This window comes from Zeus faber, assembly GCF_960531495.2.
Source record: "Zeus faber genome assembly, chromosome: 6".
Classification (NCBI taxonomy): domain Eukaryota; kingdom Metazoa; phylum Chordata; class Actinopteri; order Zeiformes; family Zeidae; genus Zeus; species Zeus faber.
This window is the reverse complement of record NC_137201.1, coordinates 12,173,842-12,200,435: the sequence shown is the minus strand read 5'-3', so window position 1 is coordinate 12,200,435 and position 26,594 is coordinate 12,173,842. Positions and strand designations below refer to the sequence as shown.

The 26,594-nt window shown below is 43.1% G+C and overlaps 1 protein-coding gene across 1 annotated transcript; it reads left to right on the top strand.

Annotated features, from left to right (window-relative positions):
• On the top strand, positions 1–23,663 carry aars1 (alanyl-tRNA synthetase 1). The gene is made up of 20 exons (XM_080001776.1): positions 1–83; positions 3,949–4,106; positions 4,589–4,777; positions 5,580–5,725; positions 6,742–6,933; positions 7,532–7,676; positions 9,256–9,401; positions 9,610–9,718; positions 10,024–10,174; positions 10,379–10,503; positions 11,361–11,505; positions 14,293–14,471; positions 16,044–16,157; positions 16,721–16,927; positions 17,338–17,522; positions 18,801–18,909; positions 19,788–19,901; positions 20,361–20,567; positions 21,814–21,927; positions 22,541–23,663. The coding sequence occupies exons 2-20, from the start codon at positions 3,963–3,965 to the stop codon at positions 22,718–22,720; spliced, it is 2,901 nt and encodes a 966-aa protein (XP_079857902.1). The 5' UTR covers positions 1–83; positions 3,949–3,962; the 3' UTR covers positions 22,721–23,663.
• The last annotated feature ends 2,931 nt before the right edge of the window (positions 23,664–26,594 follow it).

Here is a 26,594-nt window from a genome sequence, read left to right as displayed (position 1 = left end):
CCTGAGGTTGCGCCGGCGTGGGGGGGACCAGACCGGTGTGTGGGAGCGGTAACTCAGCCACTCTGCGACAATAGCAAACTTCTGTGAGTATCATAATTGATGTTGTGTATAATCGCAAGAAACGCATCATGTTTGTTTCACGAGTCGACAAGTGCGGCTTTCTGATAGCGCTGCACTGGTTGGTTAACCGGCTCGCTAACTCCGTAGCTAACGTCATAATGCCCGCTAGTAACGCTCCCTTATGTCAGCTAACGAGCGACTATTTTACTTATCGATCATTGGAATGCACTTCACTTCATTTTCGCTAACTACCAACAAAATTGCAAATGCAGTGGGGAACAACATTCAATAACATTTCAATGACATTCGCATTTTCTCGATTAGACGAGTCTTCACAACGACCAATGTTTGTGTGTGCAGCCCTGTTTTAAGCTGATTTCTGAGACTTTTCATTTACTTTTTAAAGTCAGTTTTTAGCTTCTTTTTTTAAATTTTTTACCTCTGTTTTTATTCTTTGCTTTTATGTCTCCCATGGCTCTTGTAGAGCAATTTCCCTTGTGTATAACATGTGCATTTTAATAGCACATTTAATAGCAAATTAGCCTTACCTTAAAGCTATACCTGGGATCCCAGACACGTCATAGATACCCTATATTACACATAATAGACATTCCTCTGAGAGTTATTTATATAAATATATATAGCTTCTGTGGTTGCCATCGAGGGATGAAACGAAAAGCTGCACAAAGTCTTATGAATGTCTAAACATGTATCGCTCAGTTCATTGTAGTGCTTACTACTTTTATTAAGAGCGTGTGTAAAATCCCCCTTAACTTGACTGATGGTACAATTTTCCGCATCATATCTGGATTCTTCCTTACAGAGGGCCTCAATTAGCTTAGTTTCTGGTTGAAACTAACCTTCTCCACAACACACACATCCATTGACACTTTTCGGCCCGAATTTCCCAGTGCACCCTTGTCCCCACCTCTTTCATTCTGGTTGCCAAAGAAGTGGTTCCGTAGTCAGGAGCGGGACATGGGCTGTTTACTGTGCTCCTGCTGTGCCCAGGGAGCTTGCAGAATCAGCTGTGGGGTTTCCTACCCTGTTAGATCCTCAACCATTCCGCTAATGGGAATAAAGTTCCTGCCTTTTAATGGTGCCACAGATGGCACACTCTGCACCAATTTTATCTTTCAACTTATTGAATAGTTCTCTCGGGCCTTATTAACTGATAGTTGGCTATGTATACACAACTGAGTCTGTTTTCTCATTCATGAACAATCAAGAGTGACTTTGAGCAATTATATTAGAATGTAAAACATCCATAAAGGCAAGTTAGCTTTCTTCTTATTCCCTCTCCCAGAATTGTATTTGTTCTTTGAGACAAAATCAGTTGAACTGAATCCTCCACCACGACAGCTGTTTTTCTAAAATGGCTCATAATTAGGGCTGTCACAATTCTGATTCAAATCAAAAATTGATCGAAATGAGTATTCGATTTTCGTACTTCAAAGTCACAATCGGGTTCGCGATTCTCCCTGTATTTTTGTTGCTAATGTTGTCATGGTCACCATATTGGGGCGGTCAAGATCTGCCGATAAACAAATGCAGTGTGCGCTGGGGGATGTCTGTTGTGACTTGCCGGGCTCCGAACCGGCTTTCATGACATTTGGAAATATGGTCCCGGTAACAGTGTGCAAATCTGCATCGGTGGAGCCGGCCAGCCCATTCCCCTCTCCTCCGGCATTTCAGGCCAAAACAATGTCCTGTGGAATTGCTTTTTTGCCCTTACTAACTCATATAATCTATAGTGCAGTAATAGCACTCACATTTGTTATTGAAATTGCTTGCACTAGTAGCAGATGTTACTATCAATATAGTATCAATAATATACTATACAAACGGCATATATGTTAATGTTTACCATATAAATGCAGTAATATACTTGCCTTTATATACCAGATTCTGTACGGTTACCAAGTCATACATTTCAAGCCAGAAGAGTGCTCAAACCCCACCCATAGCAAAAGAAGCCCAATTTGGCAATACAGAATCAGAATACTGAATCATGTTACAAATCCATTCTAGTATTGACCAGAGTGTAAGAAACTAGCTGCATGGTAAACTCCAAAGGCAATAAGCGTATTGCAGTTTCAAGCTGTCTGTTGCTCGAAGTGGCTTGCACGGCAACTGAAACCACCAAGTGTGGTCATTTTAGTCTTAAATACTCAAACTACTTTTTCGAAAAGTAATTTTGCCTTGACCGTCATGGTAAAATACTGGAAGCACTGAACCAGAATTTATAGATGTTGATCTTGTTTAAAACTTATATTAATTGTTGTGATTGTTTCCACTTGCAAAGTCCTGAGGCTCAGACCTGGAGGAAAGTTTAGCTAAAGCTAAAAAGAAAAAATCTTTTAAAGACTCAAGAATCATTGTGATCTGTTACTGAGTTTTATACCCATGATCACACTGGGTATAAAAAACAAGCCCACAATAAAAGAAAAGGGGTAGTACACTTGGCCTGAGACAAATAAAGTAATGATTGGCCTAAAGTGGTTAAAAATTTACTTCTTGAAGTCAAACTACTAAAATGAACTATAAGTCAACATCTTACAGACCTTAATCTAAATACCCAACAATTTCCCTCAGTTGTTGGGTGTAATAGAAGGCAGGGTCAAAAGCAGATGAACTTTTAGAAATGGGGCTGAAAGAGTCTGGCATTTTGCCTTGCCTTAACAAGTATGTACAAGCTAAGGGACTGTAAAGTCTGCTCTTGGGGAAAACTGACTGAACTTACAAGTGGAGCTCCATTTCCCCCTTGCTGGACAATATTTTGTGGTTCCACCGCAGATCTTTCCAGTCGGTCAGGCCTACAGCAGCGAGACTGTGAAACTGTCTATGATAAGCCCATATGTATGCAAATGTTTTCCTATAGGCCTATATATATATATATATATATATATATATATATATATATATATATATATATATATATATATATATATATATATATATATATATATATATATATATATATATGACTATTACTTGTTATATATGGATTCACAGACATTTGACATTTCAATTGAGAAGTTTCGCTTCTAACCCAAATTAGTTTGAGATTAACAGCGAAGCTCAGAATGGCTCCATAAAAATGAATTTCTTCACAGCTCCCTAAAAGATATGAAAGTAATCATAAACATTGCAAAGTGCATCAATAAAAAGGCTGTTCTAGTTTCTAGTTATACTTCCACCATTCAAAAGTCAGGCTCCACTTTTGAATAGAGCTGAAACATGGGCGTACTTAGTTGGTTAGTTAAAAATACCAGAAAAAAAATAGTATGAACCTTTCTCATAGACAAAGCTTTGTGAATGGTATTTACAAGCCTTGGATGGGCATGGCATTTCTCTCCTCAAATATTATCAAATCATTTTGGGCAGATTTCGGGGTGCACTTAGCCAGTGCCCACAAAGATAAATAATTGTAATTTCTTTTTGGGGGGGGGGTAACGTAACACTCCTGTAACTAGATATGAGATTCATGAAATGAAAACACAACACTCAATGTTCACATGCAGCTCTATTTATAATAATTGATATGACATAATTGTATGTCATTAATAATGTTGTTGTAATAATGTAATAATAATGTAATAATTTGTTTTCATTAACAAATTGAATGAGGGGCAGAGGAAGGTGGCTGCTACCTGGGCTTAGATTGAAGTCGGTGAAAAGATTGAAAGCAGCCGCCGTAGAAGGGACAGGTAAAACTCCCATGAAATGGTCCAGCTGGTTAAACTGGTCTGAACTGATCCTTCTGCCTTTATTTTACTCGGGGCCATTACAGTTGTGAATGATCTTGGCAGCTTTGAAAACCTAAAAACAGACAGATGTCACCAGTTCCTTCATTTGTCCCTGTTTTTAATACTTGTGTGTTTCCAGGAAGCCAGTCAAAAATGGACTCTTCACTGAGTGCTGCTCAGATCCGTGAGAAGTTCATCGATTTCTTCCGTCGCCATGAGCACCAATACGTCCACTCCTCAGCCGTCGTCCCCCTGGATGATCCCACGCTGCTGTTTGCCAACGCTGGCATGAACCAGGTACCGCCCCTGCTCTCCAACCATCCTCCCTTACTTTGTCTGTCCTTTTTTTGTCTGTTTTGCAAACACAAAAATGTTGGCATATTCAGACCAATTTTCAGAAGATGTGCTGCTTACGCACGCGTCTGAAATTAAAATATTTACATTAGCTTGTTTCACATATGGAGACCTTTCTTACACTTTATTCTAGTTCTATATTTAAGTCAGCGTAAAGCTGGTTAACCTAGCCATATGACCACCAACACCCTCATCACTGGTATTCTCTAATTGATTCCCAGTTCATTATCCATCTATGATTCATACCAAGCCAACCAGCCTGTCTGCCTGCGTGTGCAGAATGGAGGCTGATAACTTCCAGGGTTGTGTGCTGTGTCTTTTATAATTGACTGTTTTGCTCTCTTCCAACCACCAAATGAGGTGGTGTGTTTTTCAATAAATCCCTGTTTTCCTCTTTATTTATCCTGCTCTTTCCTCCTCCTCAGTTCAAGCCCATCTTCCTCAACACCATTGACCCCTCCCACCCCATGGCCAGACTGCACCGGGCTGCCAACACCCAGAAGTGCATCCGTGCAGGAGGAAAACACAACGACTTGGACGATGTTGGCAAGGATGTTTACCACCACACCTTCTTCGAGATGCTGGGGTCATGGTCTTTCGGGGACTACTTCAAGGTATTGTTTAGTGATGTGATACGGTGGTACTTTGACTTACGAGTTTAATTCGTTCCATGACAGCTCGCTATTTAATCTGCTCGTATAGCAAATCAATTTTCCCCATTGAAATTAATTGAAATGCCATTAATCCGTTCCAGCCCCCAAAAAACCACCCCAATTTTTTTTATTACGTGATTTTAAATAAGAAAAATTTATTTATAAATCACAAATATTGTATAAAAACATAATAAAAGAGAATGTTGAAGAGAATCGCTCATGTTTTTCTATGATCATCTGTTTCTTCTTCTCAGCTTCTTCTGTTTCTTCTTTTCATGGTTACAACTTTTTTTTTTTTTTTTTTTTTTTTTTGCAAAATAACTGCACAAAAAGCACAAAACGTGTGCACAAAACACAAAAGAGATGCTTCCACGGTCAGGTATCCATGTGAAGTGAACGAGTGAGACGCCAGATGCTGGCCGGTTCCGCTCGCCACCGCAACTAGCGGCGGCGTCCCTAAAGTTGCTCCTCGTAACTCACATTTTTGCTCGCAAATCAATACAAAAAATCGACTGAACGACAGCTTGTAACTTGGAAAACTTGTATGTTAGTGCACTCGTAAATCAAGGTACCGCTGTACTAATATTGTAAGCCCATTTTTACCATCATTGTTAGCTATAACTTTTTTCCCTCTCTGTTGTGTTTGTTCTTATACGGCTGCAGCGAAATTGAGCTTCTTTCTTTCTAGTATTTCAGGGAGGCCACACCCCTCTACCCCATCCTCTCTTTTCCACTTATTCTAATTTCTGCTTCCCCTCTGTAGCACCTGGCCTGTAAGATGGCCATGGAGCTTCTGACCCAGGAGTTTGGCATCCCCCTCGAGCGCCTGTACGTCACCTACTTTGGAGGCCACGCTGACGCAGGCCTGGAGGCTGACCTGGAGTGCAAACAGATCTGGATCGACCTGGGGTGAGTCCACCCACACGATATTTTCCACTGCTGATGGTGCTAAATTTGAAGGGTGAAGGACCTCGTCCTTCACCCTTCAAATTTGGCAGGTTGCAGTCTCACATTTCAATCCATGACCAGCCTATCAAATTAGGATATTCAAATCATAACTTAAGTTCTGTTACTGAAAGCACCATGAAGAGGTTCTACCTGAGGGGTGGAAAAGGTTTGTGCCAAGAGGCCGAAAAAGTTACACAAAGCCATGTGATTACTCCTCTGGGAAATCAGCATTTCCTTGGAGCCACTGTGCTACCTTTGAAGGTCTAGAAGCTTCTTTATTTTTCTGTTTCGGCCTTTTTCTCTGCTTCTCAGGATTTTCTTATCAGTTTCACGCTCTTTCCTGTTGACGTTCTATAAAAACTCCAATACAAACTTTCTGATCAATCTACACATAAGAGCAGCTTAAAAAGACCTTATGGTGTTTGCTGCTCCTTCCAAAAGCTGACTTGATTGAGTCAGATGGTGGGAAATCTTGTGTGCACTGGAGGGGACATTATGGAATCAAATTCTTCTACATTGTACGGATGTTAACAATAAATCGCCTATTGATTGATTGCTAATAAGAATTTCAGTGATTTTAAGATTTTGTCGTATCGATAAGAACTGAACACTCTGCAATCTTGTTGTTAGTATATAAATGGGCGTCTTTGTGGAGTATGTGGGCATTCAAGAAAAAAATGCCCAGTGGCGCAAGAAGTAGTAGTAGTAGTGGTAGTGGTAGTGGTGGTGGTGGTGGTGGAGGTGGATAGAGGCTTCCGGAAGAATGAACATGACTGATCGTAGAATGTTTATTGTTGATTAACAACTAAGGCTGCGTTCAGGTGGAACATGGTTTTTGTCCGGTTGTTTCCTACCTATTTGCAGCAGCGCAGGGTGCACATTATTTCTGTTGGCGAAGGTGCACACAGGTGTTTCCATTATGAGTGGTTTCACCTGACGCACCCCTTTGTCGTGCCGCTCTCTTTTCTCCACTTCAGTGTGGAGGAGTCTCGTATTCTGCCGGGAAGCATGAAGGACAACTTCTGGGAGATGGGAGACACGGGCCCCTGTGGCCCCTGCAGTGAGATCCACTACGACCGCATCGGAGGGAGGGACGCCTCTCACCTGGTCAACATGGATGACCCTAACGTGCTGGAGATCTGGAACCTGGTGTTCATCCAGTTCAACAGGTAACACACACGCAGTCTCAGTTCCTTAAAAAGTCTTGAATTTACTTTTACATGTCAGTAATTAAAAGTCATTAAAATGTTTTAATGACTAAATTTCAACTTAAGCATTTTGTCTGATTTTATTGATCCACATATTTCTGTTTTCAAAATACATTTCTTGACTCATGTTCATCGTTATAACCGATATAATTAGGGGTGTTACGATTCAGATTCGAAAGCCATTAAAATGAGCGTTGAATTTCGCACTTCAAAATCACAAGCAGGTTTGTGATTCTCCCCATATTTTTTGGGCTAATATTTTCCAACATGGAAAATACAGACGAAACACAGAAGACCCAAAACGTGCCTGCATTTTTGATCAACGACATCATATTTTTTCGAGGGCTTTAATGATGCGGAATGATGGATGAATAGATCCGGGGCTATTTGTTTTATTATTATTATTTTTGTAACAAATAAATACATTTAGATCAGGGCTATTTTACCATAATCCGAGACATGAAATTCTCAGATGCACATTCTCGGATTTCTCTCTTCATAAGAAATTAAGTGAGCAAGCTGATCATTTATATAAAAATAATTTGTTTTCTTGTTCCAGGGAGTCTGAGACAGAGCTGAAGCCGCTGCCTAAGAAGAGCATTGACACGGGCATGGGCCTGGAGCGACTGGTGTCCGTGCTGCAGAACAAGATGTCCAACTATGATACCGACCTCTTCATCCCCTACTTTGACGCCATTCAGAAAGTACTTAGACTCACTTCACTTTAAAATCTGAAATGGCAGTGGTGTGTTACACAGCGGAAACAGCTTTAAGTTATTTATTTACTCGGTTGAATATTGTTATTGACCTACTAAAGAGCTTTTACCAGAAACAAGCTTTTACTGGTCAACAAGCAAGCAATTGCATATGGACACACCCTCACCCTCCTTGTGTCCTGGGCTTCTTTACACCCACATGGTAATTAACAGCGTGAGTGTTAGGGCTGGCAAACGATGGTTCGATATTTTAAAAAATGAAGTTCTAATCTGAAAATTAACATTCAGATAAAGAAAGATGCCGTGTTTCAGCAGAAATGTATTATTTTTTAGAAAAATGTTGCGCGCATACGTCCACATAAATCCTCTTTGTGCGCGCAAGTGAATGAGCTTTGTCCGTGTGCCATTCCGTGTGCTCTGCTGCTCTATTGGTCGCTCTCCAGCGTATGTGTCTCGGCACAACCACCCCCTGCCAACATATGAATAAGGGGAGTACCCAGTGGAGTCACTGGATTTCCGTCAACACGGTGGCCAAAGCAGGCACAAATGACAAATTTTGTCGCAGGGATTACCAGCTGCCCGCCAAACAGCGATTATCAGCGATTATGCGGCCGATATGCTGCCACCAGCCTGTGAGAACGTGGGCAGAAAACGGAGTAAATTAAATATATCTAGCATAGGAGTGGAACCATGCATAATTCCCCCACACATACACATACATTTTAAAATTGGTGTCAGTGTGCATTACAATAACAGGATAAAATGGATAGAAGCTTACCAAAATGTACAGGGATAACATTTCAATTAGGAATTATAAATAAGGGGAATCATAATATATTTTTGTTTGTGTGAATCGGTGGCGTCTGCACACAGCTGGTCTCTCCGCACCCCGATGGCGGAGAGCAACACGGAGAGCCGAGCCCTGTTCCTCCAAATAAAGCAACTAACAACAGTCTGAGGGTGGGGCACGGGGGAAGAGCGTACGACTCATAGACTCATTAAGATTATGTTTTGCGCATAACGCATGGAGAGGGGATGAATCTAAATCAGAGAGAAGTGTCAGGAGTCACGGAGAAAGTGTCCCCATTAGGCACAGTTTCATTCCATACCATTGCATACGCACATGTTTCGTTACATAAGGAGACTAAATAAAAATGAAATAAAAACACTGTTCTGGCCGATCGTGGGCAGGTACCGCACACCCCAATCGCTCCTTCTCCGCCCTCATCATAGGCGACCGCCTATCTTGCCTATAGGAAGAGCCAAGCTGGCCCAGCCCAGCCTGCTTCCACCCCCCCCCCCCCCCCCCCCCCCCTCCCATCGCCACTGGAAAATTGTCAAATATTCGCATTGAATAGCCGAATCCGATTCGACTGAAAAAATTCTGAGTCGGGTACAGCCCTTGTTTTCTCAGAAGGAATATTCATACGTGGTTTTTGGCCTATGTTGACAGCCCTAGTGGGTGTACATAGACCGCAAACTGCCATTTGATATAATGTATACCTTGGTCTGCAGTGTTTTTTTGCTAATATTTTTATTTATTTATTTAATTTTTTTTGTATTTCAGGGTACGGGTGCCCGGCCTTACACAGGAATGGTGGGAGCTGAGGATGTCGATGGCATCGACATGGCCTATCGCGTACTGGCTGACCACGCCCGCACTATCACCATCGCCCTATCAGACGGAGGCAGGCCTGACAACACAGGAAGAGGGTGAGACGGAATATTAGCAGCGTAGTTTGTAAAGTGAATCGTACATGAATCGTAGCATTCATTTCTCAAATCAAAATGTATCTACTGAAAATGTATATTGATTCAAAATATCTGTTCTAATGGAACTTGGCGTTGCAGCTATCAACCCTGTGAATTCAGTCACGCTGTCTAAGAACCGTTCCCGAAGTGTGCGTTTATCCCCACGCAGCTACGTGTTGAGGAGAATCCTGCGGCGTGCGGTGCGTTACTCCCACGAGAAGTTGGGCGCTCGGGAAGGGTTCTTCGCCTCTCTGGTGGACGTGGTGGTGGCCTCCCTGGTGAGTGATGGCCCTGACGTACCCTCTTCCTCTCTACTCCATTATCTTGATAGATTCGCTAAATTTTTATTATAGTCCTGTGCTTATTGTTTATATGACATCACCATGCAGGTTCTATTTTCACCTACTAAACTGTACGCCAGTTGATTTTGCTCCCACCCCTTTTCATTCTCTTGTTAGGAGTGTGTTTACTTATGACAATCTGGACGATCTGCAGTGCTCTGCAACCTATAGTCATTGCCCTTCAGTGTTATGTCTCCTCTGTCTGTTCTACCTTTCTCTTCCCTCTCTCTCACGCCCTCCAGGGAAACGCCTTCCCGGAGCTGAGGAAGGACCCAGACATGGTGAAGGACATCATCAACGAGGAGGAGGTGCAGTTCCTCAAAACCCTCAGCAGGGGGAAACGTATCCTCGACAGGAAGATCCAGAGCTTGGGAGACAGCAAGACCCTCCCAGGTAAGAAGCGCACACACACACCCAGCCCAGAACTGTACCAGAGGATAAAGGTTGAACTTCCTCCATACCCTCACTCTAAAAGAATAATATCCCAAAGCAGCTGGTCCCCACAGTAAGACTTTTTTAATTTTTTTTATTTTTTTTTATTTTTTTTTGGGCCACACCGAATACCCTCCCCGGCCCCCCCTCTGGTTCGGTTCCCAGGTGACACCGCATGGCTCCTGTACGACACCTACGGTTTCCCTCTGGACCTGACTGCTCTCATCGCAGAAGAGAGGGGCATGGGGGTGGACCTGGCTGCCTTTGAGGAGGAGAAGAAAGCAGCACAGGTCAGGAGATGAGGAGTGGACAGGTGCAGGAATAGGTTGCGGGGGATAACTGGTGCCTTCAAGGCAGGTGATGAGAAAGTCTTAAGATGACAAGTTTTTCAACTCTTTTAAAGGATCTTAAAACCATTTGAAGTTACTGATAAGAGGAGAGAGATTAGAGAGCAAAGAAAAAACAAAGCAGAGAACAAACAAACCCCCACGTGCTCTGAACATGGATTTATGGTACAGATTTGACCTTGGGCTATTTCGGAAGGGAAACTGGATACGGAAAAGCATTCGGTGCGCCGCCCCCCCTCGGTACACAACTTTTTTTTAATGTCAGCGTTATTCAGTATTGCTCAGACAGAATGGAGAACTACACACCTGCAGTTGAGACAAACCGTTTTTTCTTTTGTTTTTGTCCTTACGGCCCTGTGCTAATGTATTTTCAGATGGGGGGGTTCCTTACAATTTCTCCCGGACCAAACATTTTCGGCCTCATTAAGCACAATTATCATGCCATATCTGTTCCACTCTGATAAATTCTAGCTTACTGCACTCTTACATCCTTTTGATTATTACTTATCCTGATACGATTAATTTCAGGGGGGCCACAATGCCTGGAAAAGTTTGATAACGCCTTTGAATCTCGGTGTAATTACATTCCATTGAAAGAACAAGGTTTCTACCAAACTTGGTTTATGTGAAGAGCAATGGAGCAAAAGATGTCAGCACATTAAGAGGATGCTCACCAAAGAAAAGTCGTACTTTCAGAATATAGAGTGTGAGGGTACTAGTGCAGTCAACAAGGGAAATTCAGTTGACATTCAAGTTATTCCCACAAGCATGTAAACACACTGTCTGTCTGTGTCCATTAGTTGAAGTCCCAGGGTAAGGGCTCAGGCGATGCCGACCACCTCATGCTGGACATTTACGCCATCGAAGAACTGAGAAACAAGAACGTGACTACGACGGACGACTCCCCCAAATACAAGTACACGTCAGACGACAGCGGCAACTACGGTGAGAAACTGACTCACACTGGCTTTCTCTTTCTGTTTGGCCTGATCGTGGTTGACAGTTTATGAGGTAGGGCTGCCCCCGACTAAAGATTTTCCTAGTCAACTAGTAGTCGTAAGTTTAAGCCATTAGTCGACCAATCATCGCACGTTTATGATATTAATTCAATTATTTAAATATATTTTTTTGGCCATTAGAAATTTTTTTGGGTTTCAGGCCTGAGAAAGAATGTTATAATTAACTTTGTTAACACTGTGCTTCATTACAGATAAATACAAAACCTAATAACCAGCCCCTAAAATATCAATCTAATATACAAGCTCTGCGAGGCGCACGTGCATAAAGCAAGCCGCCTGTTAATTACCAGCAAAAGCCGCTCATCAAAAACTAATTATTCTTCTGAGTGTTTCGGAATAACCACCAAGGAGACTGAACATTTATTTTTGAGTCTCCGGTGTCGGCGTCCTCTCGTTAGGGACCCCTGGTTCGGGCACATTTCCTGTGGCCGCGGACTTGGTGACTCGCTATGCCTTCCCTGTCCCCGGCTGGGATTGCAAAGGCCACCGGCTTTACAGTGCCCCTCCGCCCCGTCCCCGGAGCTCAGGAGCCACATATGCTATGTGGAGGCATACCTCTCAGATGGTGACATTGGTCTTGGGGAAAACCCAGTTCAGTACTGGTCAGGCAAGCTTCAGTGTCCAATCTGAGAGGGTCTTTAGTACAGCTGGCAATGTGGTCATTCCACAGCACGCCACTCTTGACCCTGGTCATGTGGAGCAGCTAGTCTTCATTAAAGTTAATGAGGACCAAAAAATGTCAAAAAGGTTATTATGTTTGCAAGGAGCACAACCAAGACAAAGACATGAACAGGCACACACACACACACACACACACACACACACAACAGTAGTGTTGTGTAAATATATATTCGTTTTCTTACTCAGGCTTACTGCTCTTGGTTCTCTGAATTACAATAATAGTCCAAGCCTTGTCAATAGTTTTTGTCCTCTCCCAATTAAAAAATAAAAATAAAAAATTGTCCAAGCCATGTAAATAGCTTGTTTGTCCTCCCCTAAGCACACAAGTTAGGCGACACACTTACAGCTTGATTAATAGATAAAGTACTTACATGTGTGGCAGAGCAGCAAGGTCCGTCTGTATGACGTTTCCTTTCTTCGTCCAATGTAAATGCAAATACATGCAGCTGCAGGCGCTGTTGCGCTTAAATGCAATCACGTCCGTATCAAATTGACTTTACGTGTAGCAGACACAGGTAGCGTCAGTACAACATAATTTGCCTTGGCTTTTGATTACCATCATTCCTGCTGTAACATTGTTTTGTTTTTTTCCACAATAAAAGCGCGTAGCTCCTTTTTGCCGGAGGTTTAACCAGAATTTGCGTTTTCAATCACGATTTTTATGGATACATTTTACGAATACAAATACAAATTACAATTATCATCTGATGGGCCCACCCCTACCAAGTTCATTGTCTGTGATCTGTCTGCTGAGAACAACCTCATGGAAGTGTATAAACAAACAAAAAAGCAGGGCAAGTAATGGTGTTTCCAAAGTCATTCTATTAAGCTGAGACGGATTCATTCCCCTGTTAGTGCTCAGAGGCTGCTGGTGCACAGTGCGTGCTGCGAGCCTTATAACCAAGCAGTGGTAGCCATAGTAATAAAGTCAATGATCACTCAAACTTAACACAACATTTATTTGTTTTAACTTTAGCATTTCAATGTTATACTGTGCATGTAAATGTACTACATAATCAAACAAAATATGCTTGGATCTGTTTATAAATAAATCAGATGGGGGTCAGTAAATAAACTGATAAATTTATTACATAAACGTAAAAACATGATGAGACAGCAAAACGAAACAAGCGATATGTTGCTATGGTGATAACTACAATAAAATATAAATAATTTTGTGTCTGTTATTATATATAAGAATTTTAATAATGTTTAGTAGTTGTATTAGCGTCATGTTGTCCATATCTGCACCAGACTTAATTTCCTACGGAACATCTGGCTCATACCATCGCGGAGGATGGCAAAAAAATTTAATATTTAACTTACACAAAGATGGGTCGTAAATATTCCTGTATGACCAGCTTAATGAGTCTTGCCCGGAACTCCTCCATTTTGGAATGAAATTAAATGAGGAGAAACACTCCTTCGCGCCAGCGCACAAACTCCCGGGGATGTGCAGATGTGCGTTGGTCCCCACGCGGCATAGCGCCACCCCCTGGTGACGTAAGCTTCCATGTTATCAATTAATCAACAATTGTTTGTTAACATTTCCCCTGTTAGGTTAAGGTTAACAACTATCGAGCACCGCTCCGATTTTGAAGAAAATGTTTTTGCTTCTTTTCCCGACAGTATATCCTTCTCCGTTGCTTTAACAACCCATTTCCCGTCATCAAAAGCAAAGATACAAATTTACGAAACAAGGCTTTTAAGTTTTAAGTGAATTTCACTCATCTAAGGGAAGGTTTCTCTGGAGGCACATAGGATCTTCATGGCATAATGCCTATCTATTTAGAGAACTGGCCATAAAATGCTCCATGATTAGTTTCAGTGCTTTTCATTTTGTTTACTTCACCGCTGTGGTGAGGGACTGGGGATAAAAGGTAGTTGCACCTAAACTGTGATTGAGCTCACTAAAACAACCACCACATGGCCACCACAAAAATCTTCCAATAGCTTTTGTATTTGTGAGCCCTAGCCCTGCCCACAGATGAAAAAAATAAAAAATAAACTACCCCTCTCTCCTTCCATGCAGTTTTTGAGCGGACCACTGCCACAGTGCTGGCCTTGCGTCGTGACCGCGGTTTCTGCGAGGAGGTGACCACTGGTCAGGAGTGCGGCGTCGTGCTGGACCAGACCAACTTCTACGCCGAGCAGGGAGGGCAGAGCTTCGATGAGGGCTACATGCTGCGGGAGGATGACAGCACGGAAGACGTAGGTGTTCTCTAAAGCAAACGCTTTGTCTGTTCCGAATGTGTTCTGTTCCACTGTTGGTGTTCTGGTGTAATTGATGGTGTCTGCGAAGTTTCTGCTTTTGATGTTAAGCTAAAATGTCAGCATGAGGGATGAGCTGCTAGCTCCTTGTTGCTGGTGGGAGACCTTGTTAATAGCACTGTGTTTTTGCTAATAAGACATTTTTGATGTATTGTGACCAAACAAAAACAAAATCCCCACTGTGAGCACAAGTTAATGTCCCTGGTATGGGGACCCATTATGCCCCTTTTTACATTTGTTAATATAGGTCTTTGAGGTCCCCAAAACATGTTTTTGAAGTTTTTTGCTGAAAATACCACTCAGATTATGCATTTGAGCCATTGTGACATGCCTCTAAACCCGGACTGGTCCATAATTCATTCATTCAAGATTCATTTATTCAGTAATGGGCTGTTTCAGTGTGTAGCTTTCATTGTGAATGAGCAGCCAAGCCCCAAGTTCTGATCCAATGGCGTTGGAGAACAAGTTTCGGGTTCTGTGAGCCAATGCGGTTTGAGCTTTACTCAGGGCTCCGTTTTACTCTGTAAACTTTCACTGATTTCACCTTATCAGTATATTAAAATCTGTTACTGAACTGATTTGAGGCCGGAAATAAGGAATCCAGTTGCTTGATCTTCACTCATATTAGATGTAGGCCTAATTTAGGCCTAATTTAAAAGCTAGTTCCAGCTTTTGTTGCCGTGTGCCAAGATTTTCAGTGACACAGATACCGCACCGCTACAAAATCAGTGTGGATACTCTTGCGGACAATTTTTTCTTTCGTGTAAATGTCGGAAAATAAAGTAAAATAATATAAATATACAATAGAAACACAATATTGTTATTGGTTTTGTTTCGCGGATCGGATGGTGCAGCTGACCATATAATAAAATCTGTGAAGAGCTGACGTCAGCCTGACAGTTACCTCATTATTTGACACTTTGGCCACGTCTAATAAGACATTGTAACATTATATATATGACAGAAAATAAGGAAAAGCCAAATAGCCCCCCCCCCTCCAACCATCCATTTTAGCCAAGTTGGAGGCTCTCAAGCTGTTTTAACAAGGTTTTGGGGGTGCGTCGCAGTTCTAGAGAAAATCAGTGATCGCAGGAAGTCGTGCCATCGCCGACACTTCTCTTGAAAGAAAGCTTCCCATGGCGGTGCTGCTTTAAATTTTGTTTCTCAACCTAATTTCTGTCTGCCCTCGCTCGGATCTGCTGCTCCACTTTGAAAACATTGTAGAAACCTTCAAGACGGAAGAACAACAGATTTGTATTCCCCTAATACTTTTTTGCCTTTTATACTGAAACGCTAGATCAAATGCCTGAAAATGTTTTGTCTCCTCGAAATGTAAATATTTTTTATATTGTGTTTGTTTATTGTTCCTTTGGGTACTGGTGTTGGGTTGTTCCCAGAAATCTTCTCATGTGATTGCAGCACGATGTGACAAATTCTCTGCATGTTCTTTGCTTTATTTTCGCTGTGTTCGGGCATAACGTGTCGATGAAGGGCTCATTATGTTCTCTGCAGCGAATGGAGTTCACGGTGAAGAACACTCAAGTACGAGGAGGCTATGTTCTGCACGTGGGGACGGTCTACGGGGCGCTCAAGGTTGGAGACCACGTTACGCTACATATAGATGAGGTAAGAAGTACACACACATTAAAGTTGACAAATTGATGACTCATGCACAGTCAGTGTATATTGATTAAATTATGTTTTAGTTTTCAATTATGGTGAACCAGGCTGTCACAATCATCACATTTTAGTTGTATAATTGCGATTAACATTTTAATTCATTTTATGCCAACAGTGTGTTAAAACACTCTCTTTAGAAGGAAGAAAAGCCCAAAATATTAAAGCATAAAATTTATGGGAGACTAGTTGCTTCGCCTAATCCCGACTGATGAATGTGTTCTATTTATTGTGACATCTTCCAACACTGTCTCAAAATGCCCAAAAAAATTTGGATGGAAACATATATGATTGGAGAATGTAATGATTTTACTAAATGTTATTAGTTCGAATAATTAGAATTAGGCTATTCTGTAATAATTGTGATACAAAGGGAAAAACCTCCCTTCTGTAGATCACACAACGCTAATGATACAGTGATGTAATGGATGCTCCCATTTAACCTTCTCACTTCTACTCTTGGGAACAGAGTGTCTTCCTCACACGTCCTCATGATTTATTTCCTCCTGCAGGCGCGTCGAAGGCCCATCATGAGCAACCACACCGCCACCCACATCCTGAACTTCGCCCTTCGCGGGGTCCTCGGCGAGGCTGACCAGCGGGGATCCCTGGTCGCCCCCGACCGCCTGCGCTTCGACTTCACCGCCAAGGGCGCCCTGAGCACCGGGGAGGTCCGCCGCACAGAGGAGATGGCCTGCGCCATGATCCGTGACGCCAAGGTCAGCGGAACGAGAGCAGACGAGACATATTAGAACTGATTTAAACGCTGTAGGATGTTTTTTGACAAAACCTGTTCTAGTTTCATCTTCCTGTTGGTAAATGAAGACGTTCTCTAAAATGAATGTTATTATGTTTCCATTTTTTTTTTTTTTCTCCCACCCACACGTCCTCAAATCACTCTATTGCCATGTATGAGGATTCATAGACAGAATTGGATTAAGGTGCAATGATTTGCCAAAAACATGGCACTACAAAGCACCCAGTAGGTGGGGAGGGGGATTAGTGATGGTGTTTAAAGATAGCTTCTGGCGCGGCTCCGTTTCCTGGTTCCAGTGGCAAACGAGGCCTCCGTGGTCTCATACTCAGATCCCTACCTGAAGAAGCTTCTCCCTGCCTCCCCGTGCTCCAGGCGGTGTTTGCCATGGACGCTCCCCTGGCCGAAGCCAAGGCCATCCAGGGCCTGCGCGCCGTGTTCGACGAGACGTACCCCGACCCGGTCCGCGTGGTCACCATCGGCATTCCGGTCCAGGACCTGCTGGCCGACCCCAACAGCTCCGCCGGCTCGCTCACCTCCATCGAGTTCTGCGGTGGAACGTGAGTCTGCTTTTCCTTTTTCTTTATATCCCTCGTTCTTTATTATTTTCTCTTTTTTATGAAGGAGAGTGGGTGGAATAACTTTTGAGTACAGTGGTTGGCGAGAGAAGGGATATGTGATCCCGCAGGTTTTAATTCCAGCAAGGAAACCGCTTGTAAACTTCTTATAAACCTTGCAAATGGCGGAGTCCATCAGATACACAGTTATCATTAATAAGCTGCTTGTCTGATCTGAAAAGAGATAATTACATACAATTGTGAGGAATACAAAGAAATTATTATGAACCATGGCCCTCACTTCATCCACCTACACTCCCCAACCTCAGCACTATTTAAGGGATGCACCAATTTATTGGCAGCACACCGGTATCTCAGTAACTCACTCTGAGAGGCGCTGCAGGTAGTAATTTTCCTTTTACTACCAGTGTTCGCCCTCTGGCAAATATAGCATCTGTTTTTCTGCGCTTATTTTGGTAGGTAACTTAAAGGTAGTCTAATAAGTAACTTATTGTTTATTTTAAAGTCTAGTTTTGCTAAAGCTCTTAACTGTTGAGGTGGGTTGTGTAAATATTCTCATATTTCTGTAATTCTAGTTAATTAATATTTAAATAAAAGTTACTTATTGAGAAACAAGTGGGTTTTTTTTTTTTTTTTACAAATTAAGACTCGATATTCAAACAATGGCATAGCCTTTTTTAAATACATATGTTTAAATCAAAAATCAAATCAAATTGTGGATTTGGAGAATCGTGACACTCCTAGTTAGTTCTGAGATATTCTTCTCATTGACTAGGTCGTTGTAAAGCAGGCTAAAAAGGCTTTTAACAGTTATTTTGATTTTTTATTTTTTCTCACAAAAATAAACTTTTTCATGTGAAAGAAGATTATTGTGATGTAGGGATGGTGTGGTTTTAGCAGCCACACCTGTCCTGGGTCTAGGTAATTGGGGCCCAGCATCAGAGTGGCGGCATACTTTGTTTCCCTCGCACAAGAGGGGAATAAGAAACAAAAACAAACAGAAAAACATTGGTATTGGCCCAGAATTTCACAATTTTCACATTTGTGCACAATCGCAGTGGGCAAAGTTCTAGTATGTTGACTACCCTGTCTGCCGCTGTCTTTTTTCAGAAATGGATCAGTATAGAACTCAACAGCAGATGCATCTTCACCTATAATTGTCAAATTGCAATATATATCTGTATTGATGGTATTACAGTGTGGAGGATGCGTGATCCTCTATAATGTTTCTCTCCCCCCCCCCCCCTCCCTTATCTGTAGCCACCTGCAGAACTCCAGCCACGCCGCTCCCTTTGTCATTGTCTCTGAAGAGGCCATCGCTAAGGGCATCCGCCGCATCGTGGCCGTGACGGGAGCCGAGGCGAACAAGGTCAGAGCGCAGACGCACACTCTGTCTCCTCTGCTGTCTTCAAACACACACATACACCGGCCCACGCACACATTTACATGCCAGAAATACTTCCTTGTTTTGTACCGTTAGATTCTTAGTGTTGATGTTGCAATTGTTCCATTAACTCACCAGGTCCGGTGATTTGATATTAACATTTATTTAATTGATTTAATGCACTTTTGTTACTCCACAATTTATTATAATATTGTATAATATTTTCGCTGCTTTAGGCAGCTCAATACAAAGCAAATGAAGCGTTCGGTGCACGATCACAGTTTATATCAAATACACCGCACAAATTTTTATTTTTTATTTTATTTTTAAAATAATAGGGAAAGTAGCATTCGGGCAAAAAGGAACAGGTTTACAGGTCAGAAGGAATTTCAGTCCTCTCTGAAAAGACCACAAAGTGTCCCCGAGTCGAGTGGAATTGCTCAATTTTCCTCTTTTTAAACTGTATCCTGCAGTATCTTATCATCTTGTGCCCATCCTCTATAAAAGTCATTCTCAACCTTTTTCATATCAAGGACCCTCAATTTTGAAAGGTGTGGGTCTTTCTATCTAAATGAATTGAGTCAATACCGTGAAGCAATGGGTTTCATAACAGGTGTGTATCTATTTGTTAGAGACCTGCAATAACCAAAAGCCATCCATAGAGATGTAACCCTCGCGAAGGACACATTTGATTTCATTGCTATCATTATTATTCAACATTAAGGGGTTTCTATGGTGATTGTCACATCAGGCAACATTGTCCTATTTTTCTCACCCTATAGCCCCTCCCTCCTCATATACTCACACACATACTCACACACATACACACACACACAGACTCACAGCCATGTTGTGTCTCCCAGGCCCAGAGGAAAGCCGATACGCTGCAACAGTCGCTGTCCACTCTGGGCGACAAAGTGAAAGCCCAGAGCGCACCCAATAAGGACGTTCAGAAGGAGATTGCAGATATGACTGAGGTAATTCTCCAGTGGGTGTGTCTGCATTACACGGGAATTCTTCATGAGCAGTAGGGCTGTCGCGGTTCCCGCAAGGTTAAACTACCGCTGTCTTGTGAAGCCGACCGCGGGGCTCCGCAGACAACTGCCTTAACCACTGCCACTAACATTTTTTGGGGTTTTGTTTTTATGTTTCATGTTGCTTTTCCCATTTAATTGTAGCCTGTGTGTATTTACTGTCAAATATTTTCACAATAATGAAAATACGTTTACCAGTAGGGCTGCAGATATTGTCCAGCTCCAACCAGAGTGATTTTTTTTTTTTTCCTCAACACCAAAGCCAATAAAAAGTGTGTGTGTGTGTGTGTGTGTGTGTGTGTGTGTGTGTGTGTGTGTGTGTGTGTGTGTGTGTGTGTGTGTGTGTGTGTGTGTGTGTGTGTGTGTGTGTGTGTGTGTGTGTGTGTGTGTGTGTGTGTGTAGTCCCTGGGCACGGCAGTGATCTCCCAGTGGCAGAAGGACGAGATGAGGGAAGCCCTCAAAGGCCTGAAGAAGATCATGGACGACCTGGACCGCGCCACCAAGGCGGACGTCCAGAAGCGAGTCCTGGAAAAGACCAAGGAGGTGATTGACAGCAGCCCCAACAAACCGCTGCTGGTCATGGAGATGGAGAGCGGGGCCTCTGCCAAGGTGAGTCTGCCCACACATGGTGGATTAAAAGTAGAGTCAGCTCGACCATGGAGTCCCTATCGGGCTGTTGAAGCCAGTTTGTATACATGGATGTTCTCCTAGTACCGTATCATGGGAGGAGCTCCCAGCAAAATCCATTTCCTTTCCTTACATGGAAAGCCGTGTGAAGGCATCTCTACATTTGCATTTTACAATTCCAGCACTTAATGCTGCATGGTTACCACAGGTTTGATGGCTGCCTCCTTCCTACATATAGACAGGTTGATGGATAGTTATTCTCCTGAGACTAAAGGGTTTATTTTATGTGTGTGGACGTTCACCAGCCCTTATTTATATTTTTATCTTCATGGTATTGTAGCAGAAACCCTGTTGTTACACCTGCGTTGCCTAAATGGCTTCTTGGGGAACATTCAGCGTCCTCAGAGGAGCGATGCAGAAAACAGCTGTGTACTAAATTTACACCGGAGTATAATAAAAGACAGCGGTTCAGGGTGCGGCCTCGTAAACAAAGCAATACTTCCTCATAGCCGCCTCCTGTATCGAGTTTGACAGCGACTTATGATTGACTGATTCCAGTGTCAGCGTTTTACGTCTCAGATGTTAAAATGTGACACTGAAGCTTGAAACTTTATTTTAATTGAAAACATTAGATCACATGTCAATCATCATGGAATGAACCCAAAGCTGAAGAAATAGATCGCTTGGCTGCACTGTATCAGACAATACCTAAATTTGGAGCTGGAAATTTGGATCCGTAGTGAAAGTAATATCTGTCGAACCGTAACGGTGACACTCCGTTGCAAAGGTGCCTCTGAGCGAGAGCTCGTCAGCTTCCCCTGTGAAAATGTGATGGCAAAGTCCTCTTAACACACATCAAACCCTGACATTGGGTGTGACAGCTTGTACTCTGAATGTCAGAGGTGTGTGTGTGTGTGTGTGTGTGTGTGTGTGTGTGTGTGTGTGTGTGTGTGTGTGTGTGTGTGTGTGTGTCTTTGCCGCCTTTTGTGTGCATGTGATTGTGGGTGTATATCTTCCGAAAATAAATATACTTAGCACATATCAAATGGAATGGTAAGTGCAGACAGTATCAACCTGTGAAGGTACGCTCCGAAGCCTATTATACGCTTGTCAAATAGGGATTTCACCATGGAAGTGCTGGGCCATTAGCTCTGACCTCGCTCTCTCTCTCTCTCTCTCTCGCTCTCTCTCTCTCTCTCTCTCTCTCTCTCTCGCGTTCGTCATCCAGGCTCTGAATGAGTCGCTGAAGATGTTGAAGACCAGCTCTCCTCAGACCGCCGCCATGCTCTTCACCGTTGACCCTGACGCCGGCAAGATCATCTGCCTGTGTCAAGTCCCACAGGTAACGCACACACACGTTTCCCTGCTGTGGTCATGTGGAGTTTTTTTTTCTAAGGCTAAATTCATGAAGATTCTCCTGAAAAGAGGTCAGCCATTTTTTTTTAGGCAAATCCAACGTGATGGACTCATGCATGCCCGTTCAAAATGCGAAACTTTTTAAGATATTTTAAAGGCACCGTGTAACAGAAAGTCAGTCATTCAGTCCCACAATGGAAATGTGAAATTGTGGTTTAAGTCATACACCGGGTAAAGACACCCTTGTGACTCGCAGAGCCCTGAAGCCCCGCCCCCCGCTGGCTCGCTGTTTATTGAGAGTTTAATGTAACGCATGTCACGTGTCCAAATTGCAACAAATTCGACACTGCACGTCCTTGGGTCCCCAGCAATACACCCGCCAAGTGTGAACGATTGGCTGATTAGATAATTGCATGAATAAGTAGGTGTACAGGTGTTCCCTAATAAAGTGCTCAGCGAGTGTATGATTTTATATCATAGGCAGATATAACTACGCATATTGACATTTTAATTTCAAATTTCCCATGACAACAGTGATCATAAATTCCTCCATATGGTCGGCGTCAGTTCTTTCCCCCCCCCCCCCTCATTTTACCCAGGACGTGGCCAACCGCGGCCTGAAGGCCAGTGAGTGGGTCCAGGAGCTCTGCCCCCTGCTGGACGGCAAAGGCGGCGGCAAGGACATGTCCGCCCAGGCCACCGGCAGGAACACACACTGCCTGCAGGAAGCGCTGAAGATGGCCAACCAGTTCGCACAGCTCAAGCTGGGGGAGAACTAGAGGGGAGGGGAGGGAGAGATGTGCCGTTAAGAGAAGATGACGGGTTAGGATGTGTTTAAGACTTTACCAGCATGGTTCAGGTTGAGGAAAATCGTTCAATTCATGAAATCATGTCGGACGTCCATCCCCCACCTAGTATGTATCAAGTATGCCTCTCTTCCATTCCTTTCATGACACTTGATTCTAAAGGCATGAAGGCAAATGGCAATTTATTTTACTGGACATTGTTTGGAAACATATTAAGACTTGTACACCCCAAAAGGTGTTTTTAGACCTCCAGCTGTTTGGAAAGGCAAATTGCAACAAAATAATTAAAAACATAAAATGGTTAGCTGATGTGTCTTTGGTCAACTTCTCAACTGCATGTTGGTGTCCAGTTACATGGAATCCAAATGGTTAATACATAAAGCCATAAAATCACCTGTCCTGTTGTCTCTCTTTCTCTCTCTGTCGCTCTCTCTATCTCTGTCCATCCATCCATCTATCCATCCACTTCCTGTGATTGTTTCTCATGGCTCGTCCCTTCCGCTTTAAATCTCTTGACAGTGATCTGGCGAGAAGGGCTAAAAGGGAGTCCATGTCAGATTCCTGCTGAAGTTAAATTGAGTCCATCTCTAATGATAGCCGGTTGTACCGTTTGGCCTTTGTCATGCAGATCTGTTTTACTCTATTTTCATTATGAATGATTCCACGAATGCCTGTCCTGTGAGATACGCACAAGCATCTTGGGCCAGAAGTTTTTTGTTTTCTTTGGAGGGGTTGTTATCTTTGTGGGTAAAGAGGGCCGTCTCTCATTGTACATGTAGTCTGGTTTGCATCAGTCACTAGCTGTACCATCTGCATAACAAGCCATTATCAGTCATGTAACGAGTCAGTGTCTACCATTTAGGTGATAAATAATCCATTGATGAAATAAAATAATGACCACTAACTTGTCACGTCATTTCTGTCGTTTTCTCATTCTGTCAGTGCGATGCAAAGCAGTCCAGCTGTTCCCTGTCCCTGAGGAATTTGATAGAATGGGTGCAGGAGGAATATAGGTCAGCACAAAATATCTACACTGCAGATTCATAAGCAGGTCTTATCAGCCTGTGTTGTAATTGAAGCAGACACATCATTAGCATGTGTTTTATGAAGCTTTTATTTATACAATAGCATAAGATACAAACAGTCTGTGGTTACATTTACAAGTTGAGATTTAAATGTGAGTAAGAACTCTGGCTTGACCCAAAAAAGACAGCCCTACTGAACAATGAAACAGCCAACCTCAAACTGGATGATGACGTGTACCAAGAATGACCACCTGTGCAACTTATAACTTCCATATAAGGTCATGTACATTGGTGTCTGGCCATTGTTTACATCCTTGCAAAATCTCAATAAAGCACGGCACGACTGTATGAGACTAATTCCAATAAGCAAACTATAAGTGACCCGACAGGTAGAATGATTTCGTAGCTTTCGTACTAGCTTTAGCTTTCGTACTACTTTGCGATTTTAGTTATTGTTGGGAGTACAGTACTATTCCAAAATAAAACATTGGTAAGGTTTATAGTACACCGTGCCCCTCCGATATGTACAATATGGAATTGTGGGGGATATAGATATGCTTTGTTTCTGCCCTTGTATGCAATTTAAATCAACCGACCTATCCAGATACTTTGATGGAAAACAGTGTTTTGATCCAGATATATATATATATAGATAACATTTTTATCTCAAACCAAGATTACATCAAAATTCCATTCAATTCCTACTGCTGGCATCGCTGCTGCCCTTTTATATTATCCTAAACAGACGTCTTATCACGTATTATCAAATTGAGATCGGTTTGGGTTGTCGTAAGCCTTTGTTGAACAGGGAATGCTTCTGCATTTTTTTTTACCCCCTTATCTATTCCCCCTTCCAACCAGACAGCCATGAAGAGAAGAGCTTTTACCGTGAGTTCTGAGACGCTGATCTGATACCTGGTACTGCCCAAGTCCGAGTTCTAAACCTGTGACTTGACACTTCTAACCACTTTGTATTTTCATGGCAGGTTGTGGAGGAGGCGGCCCGGTTCAACGTCAGATCCCGTAATCAGTGGAATATTGAATAATGTTTCATCCATAAAACTGTTTGAAGTCTTCCCATGGGCTGTTTTGGGGTACTTCTCTCTGCACCAATACGTGGGCCCTTGATGTGACACTTTTGTGCAAATCGAAAAATTTTGGAGCGCTAAGTGGTTTTAATGGAACTCTAAAGCAACTATGCTGCGCGCGCACACACACACACACACAGCTAGAGGTGGACCAAGCTTCCACTAAAATCCTCTGGCTCTGCTCCACCCTCCGAAATGAGAAGGTCAATCACGGTACTATGGTTTCAGCTACTTTCTCCTTTTTATTAATGCAAGTCTTCCTCCTTACACAAACTTGCTTTTAAAAGCACCTCCTGCTGTCGCCAGTGCCTCGGAAATGGCTTCCTTCCAGGCGAGTCTCCGTACCCCCAAGGTCCTATTCTGTGAAGCAGAGCTGTGTGAAAGCGCTTCGCAGGAAGGCTAAATTAAGAAAAAGGAAAAAAAAAATACTCATCCATTCCCAGTTGTTTTTCTTCTTAAATCTTTACGGTGACTGTTGGAAAACCCAAGTTCTTCGAGCGTCAGGTAGTTGTGTGTGTGGGTGTGTGTGTGTGTGTTTTGTATGGAACTGACGCACACGTCTTCAGTTTATCATCTGGGAGCACGGCTCGCTATCGAGGTGCGACTGACACACGCACACGTGCTTTCTTTCTGTTTTTGTCAAAAAGCAATGCAAAATAAATCTGCCAGGCCTCAGACAGAGAGCGATACTTTCTCCTCGGAGTCTGGTGCTGCTCGGTGTGTCACGAGACCCCAAATCAAACAGAGAACGCTGGGCAGTTTGTTGGTTCAGTCGTAGGAAAATAGACGCACTTTGAAGAACAAACACCCTCTCCCTCTCTCTCCTCCCTCTCTCTCTCGCTCTCTCTCTCTCTGTCTCTCTCTCTCTCTCTGTCTGTCTGTCTGTCTCTCTCTCTCTGTCTCTCTCTCTCTCGACGGTAGGATGTGGGTTTCACGGGCGCACGTTGCATTGCAGTGTCCGATTATCTCCCTCCGAACGTCATCAGGAGTGCGGAGGAGAACCTTAAAAAGTAGAAGCAGCGCCGGACCGCTGGGAAAAAAAAACAGTTTTCACTTCATCACCGCCGGCCTTGAGGTCTCCAGGACGAGGGGACGCCAATCGAGTGAGATAAGCCTGTTTTGACCTGGCGGGTGCTGTCAAAAAGGTACGAGACTATAACCAACGCCTTGCCCTTGTCTTCAAACCGGAGCAGAAAAGATACAAAGGCTTCGGAGCGGCTCTTCCGAGGATCGGAGGGGCCGCTCCTGGAAAACAGTGAAAACACAGCGACGAGCCGACGAAGCCCCGGGTGGAGCGCTGAGTCCAGCAGCACCTAAACGGGGTTGCGGGGGGTTCAGGCCGAAGTTCCTGCCGTGTACTAGGGGAAGAAATCATGTATTTGAATCCAGTCTCATGAACCTGCTTCACTTATCCAGCCAGTCTAAAACAACAACAACAACAAAACAAGCCTTAAAAAAATGCTTATATTGAACGATGAATGTTTTCTACGTCGGGAAACGTAGCAAACAGTCTCTTCCGAGTCCTTACTGCACCGGTGTCTCACACACACTCTGCTCGTGTAGAAAAACAGGGAACATGTAAAAAGTCGGGAGGCGCCGCTTTCCCGCGTGATTATTCCCGCAGAGCTTACTATGGGATGTTTGGTAAAGCCTGTGTGTGTGTGTGTGTGTGTGGGTACGGCTCAGAAGGCACAGCTCTCAGCCAGGCGGATTTGTGTGTGGGGGTGTGTGTGT

Coding starts and splice junctions, on each gene's coding strand:
- aars1 (XM_080001776.1), top strand. CDS start 3,963: ATGGACTCTTCACTGAGTGCTGCTCAGATCCGTGAGAAGTTCATCGAT. Junction 4,778..5,579: donor CTTTCGGGGACTACTTCAAG/GTATTGTTTAGT, acceptor TCCCCTCTGTAG/CACCTGGCCTGTAAGATGGC. Junction 9,719..10,023: donor ACGTGGTGGTGGCCTCCCTG/GTGAGTGATGGC, acceptor CACGCCCTCCAG/GGAAACGCCTTCCCGGAGCT.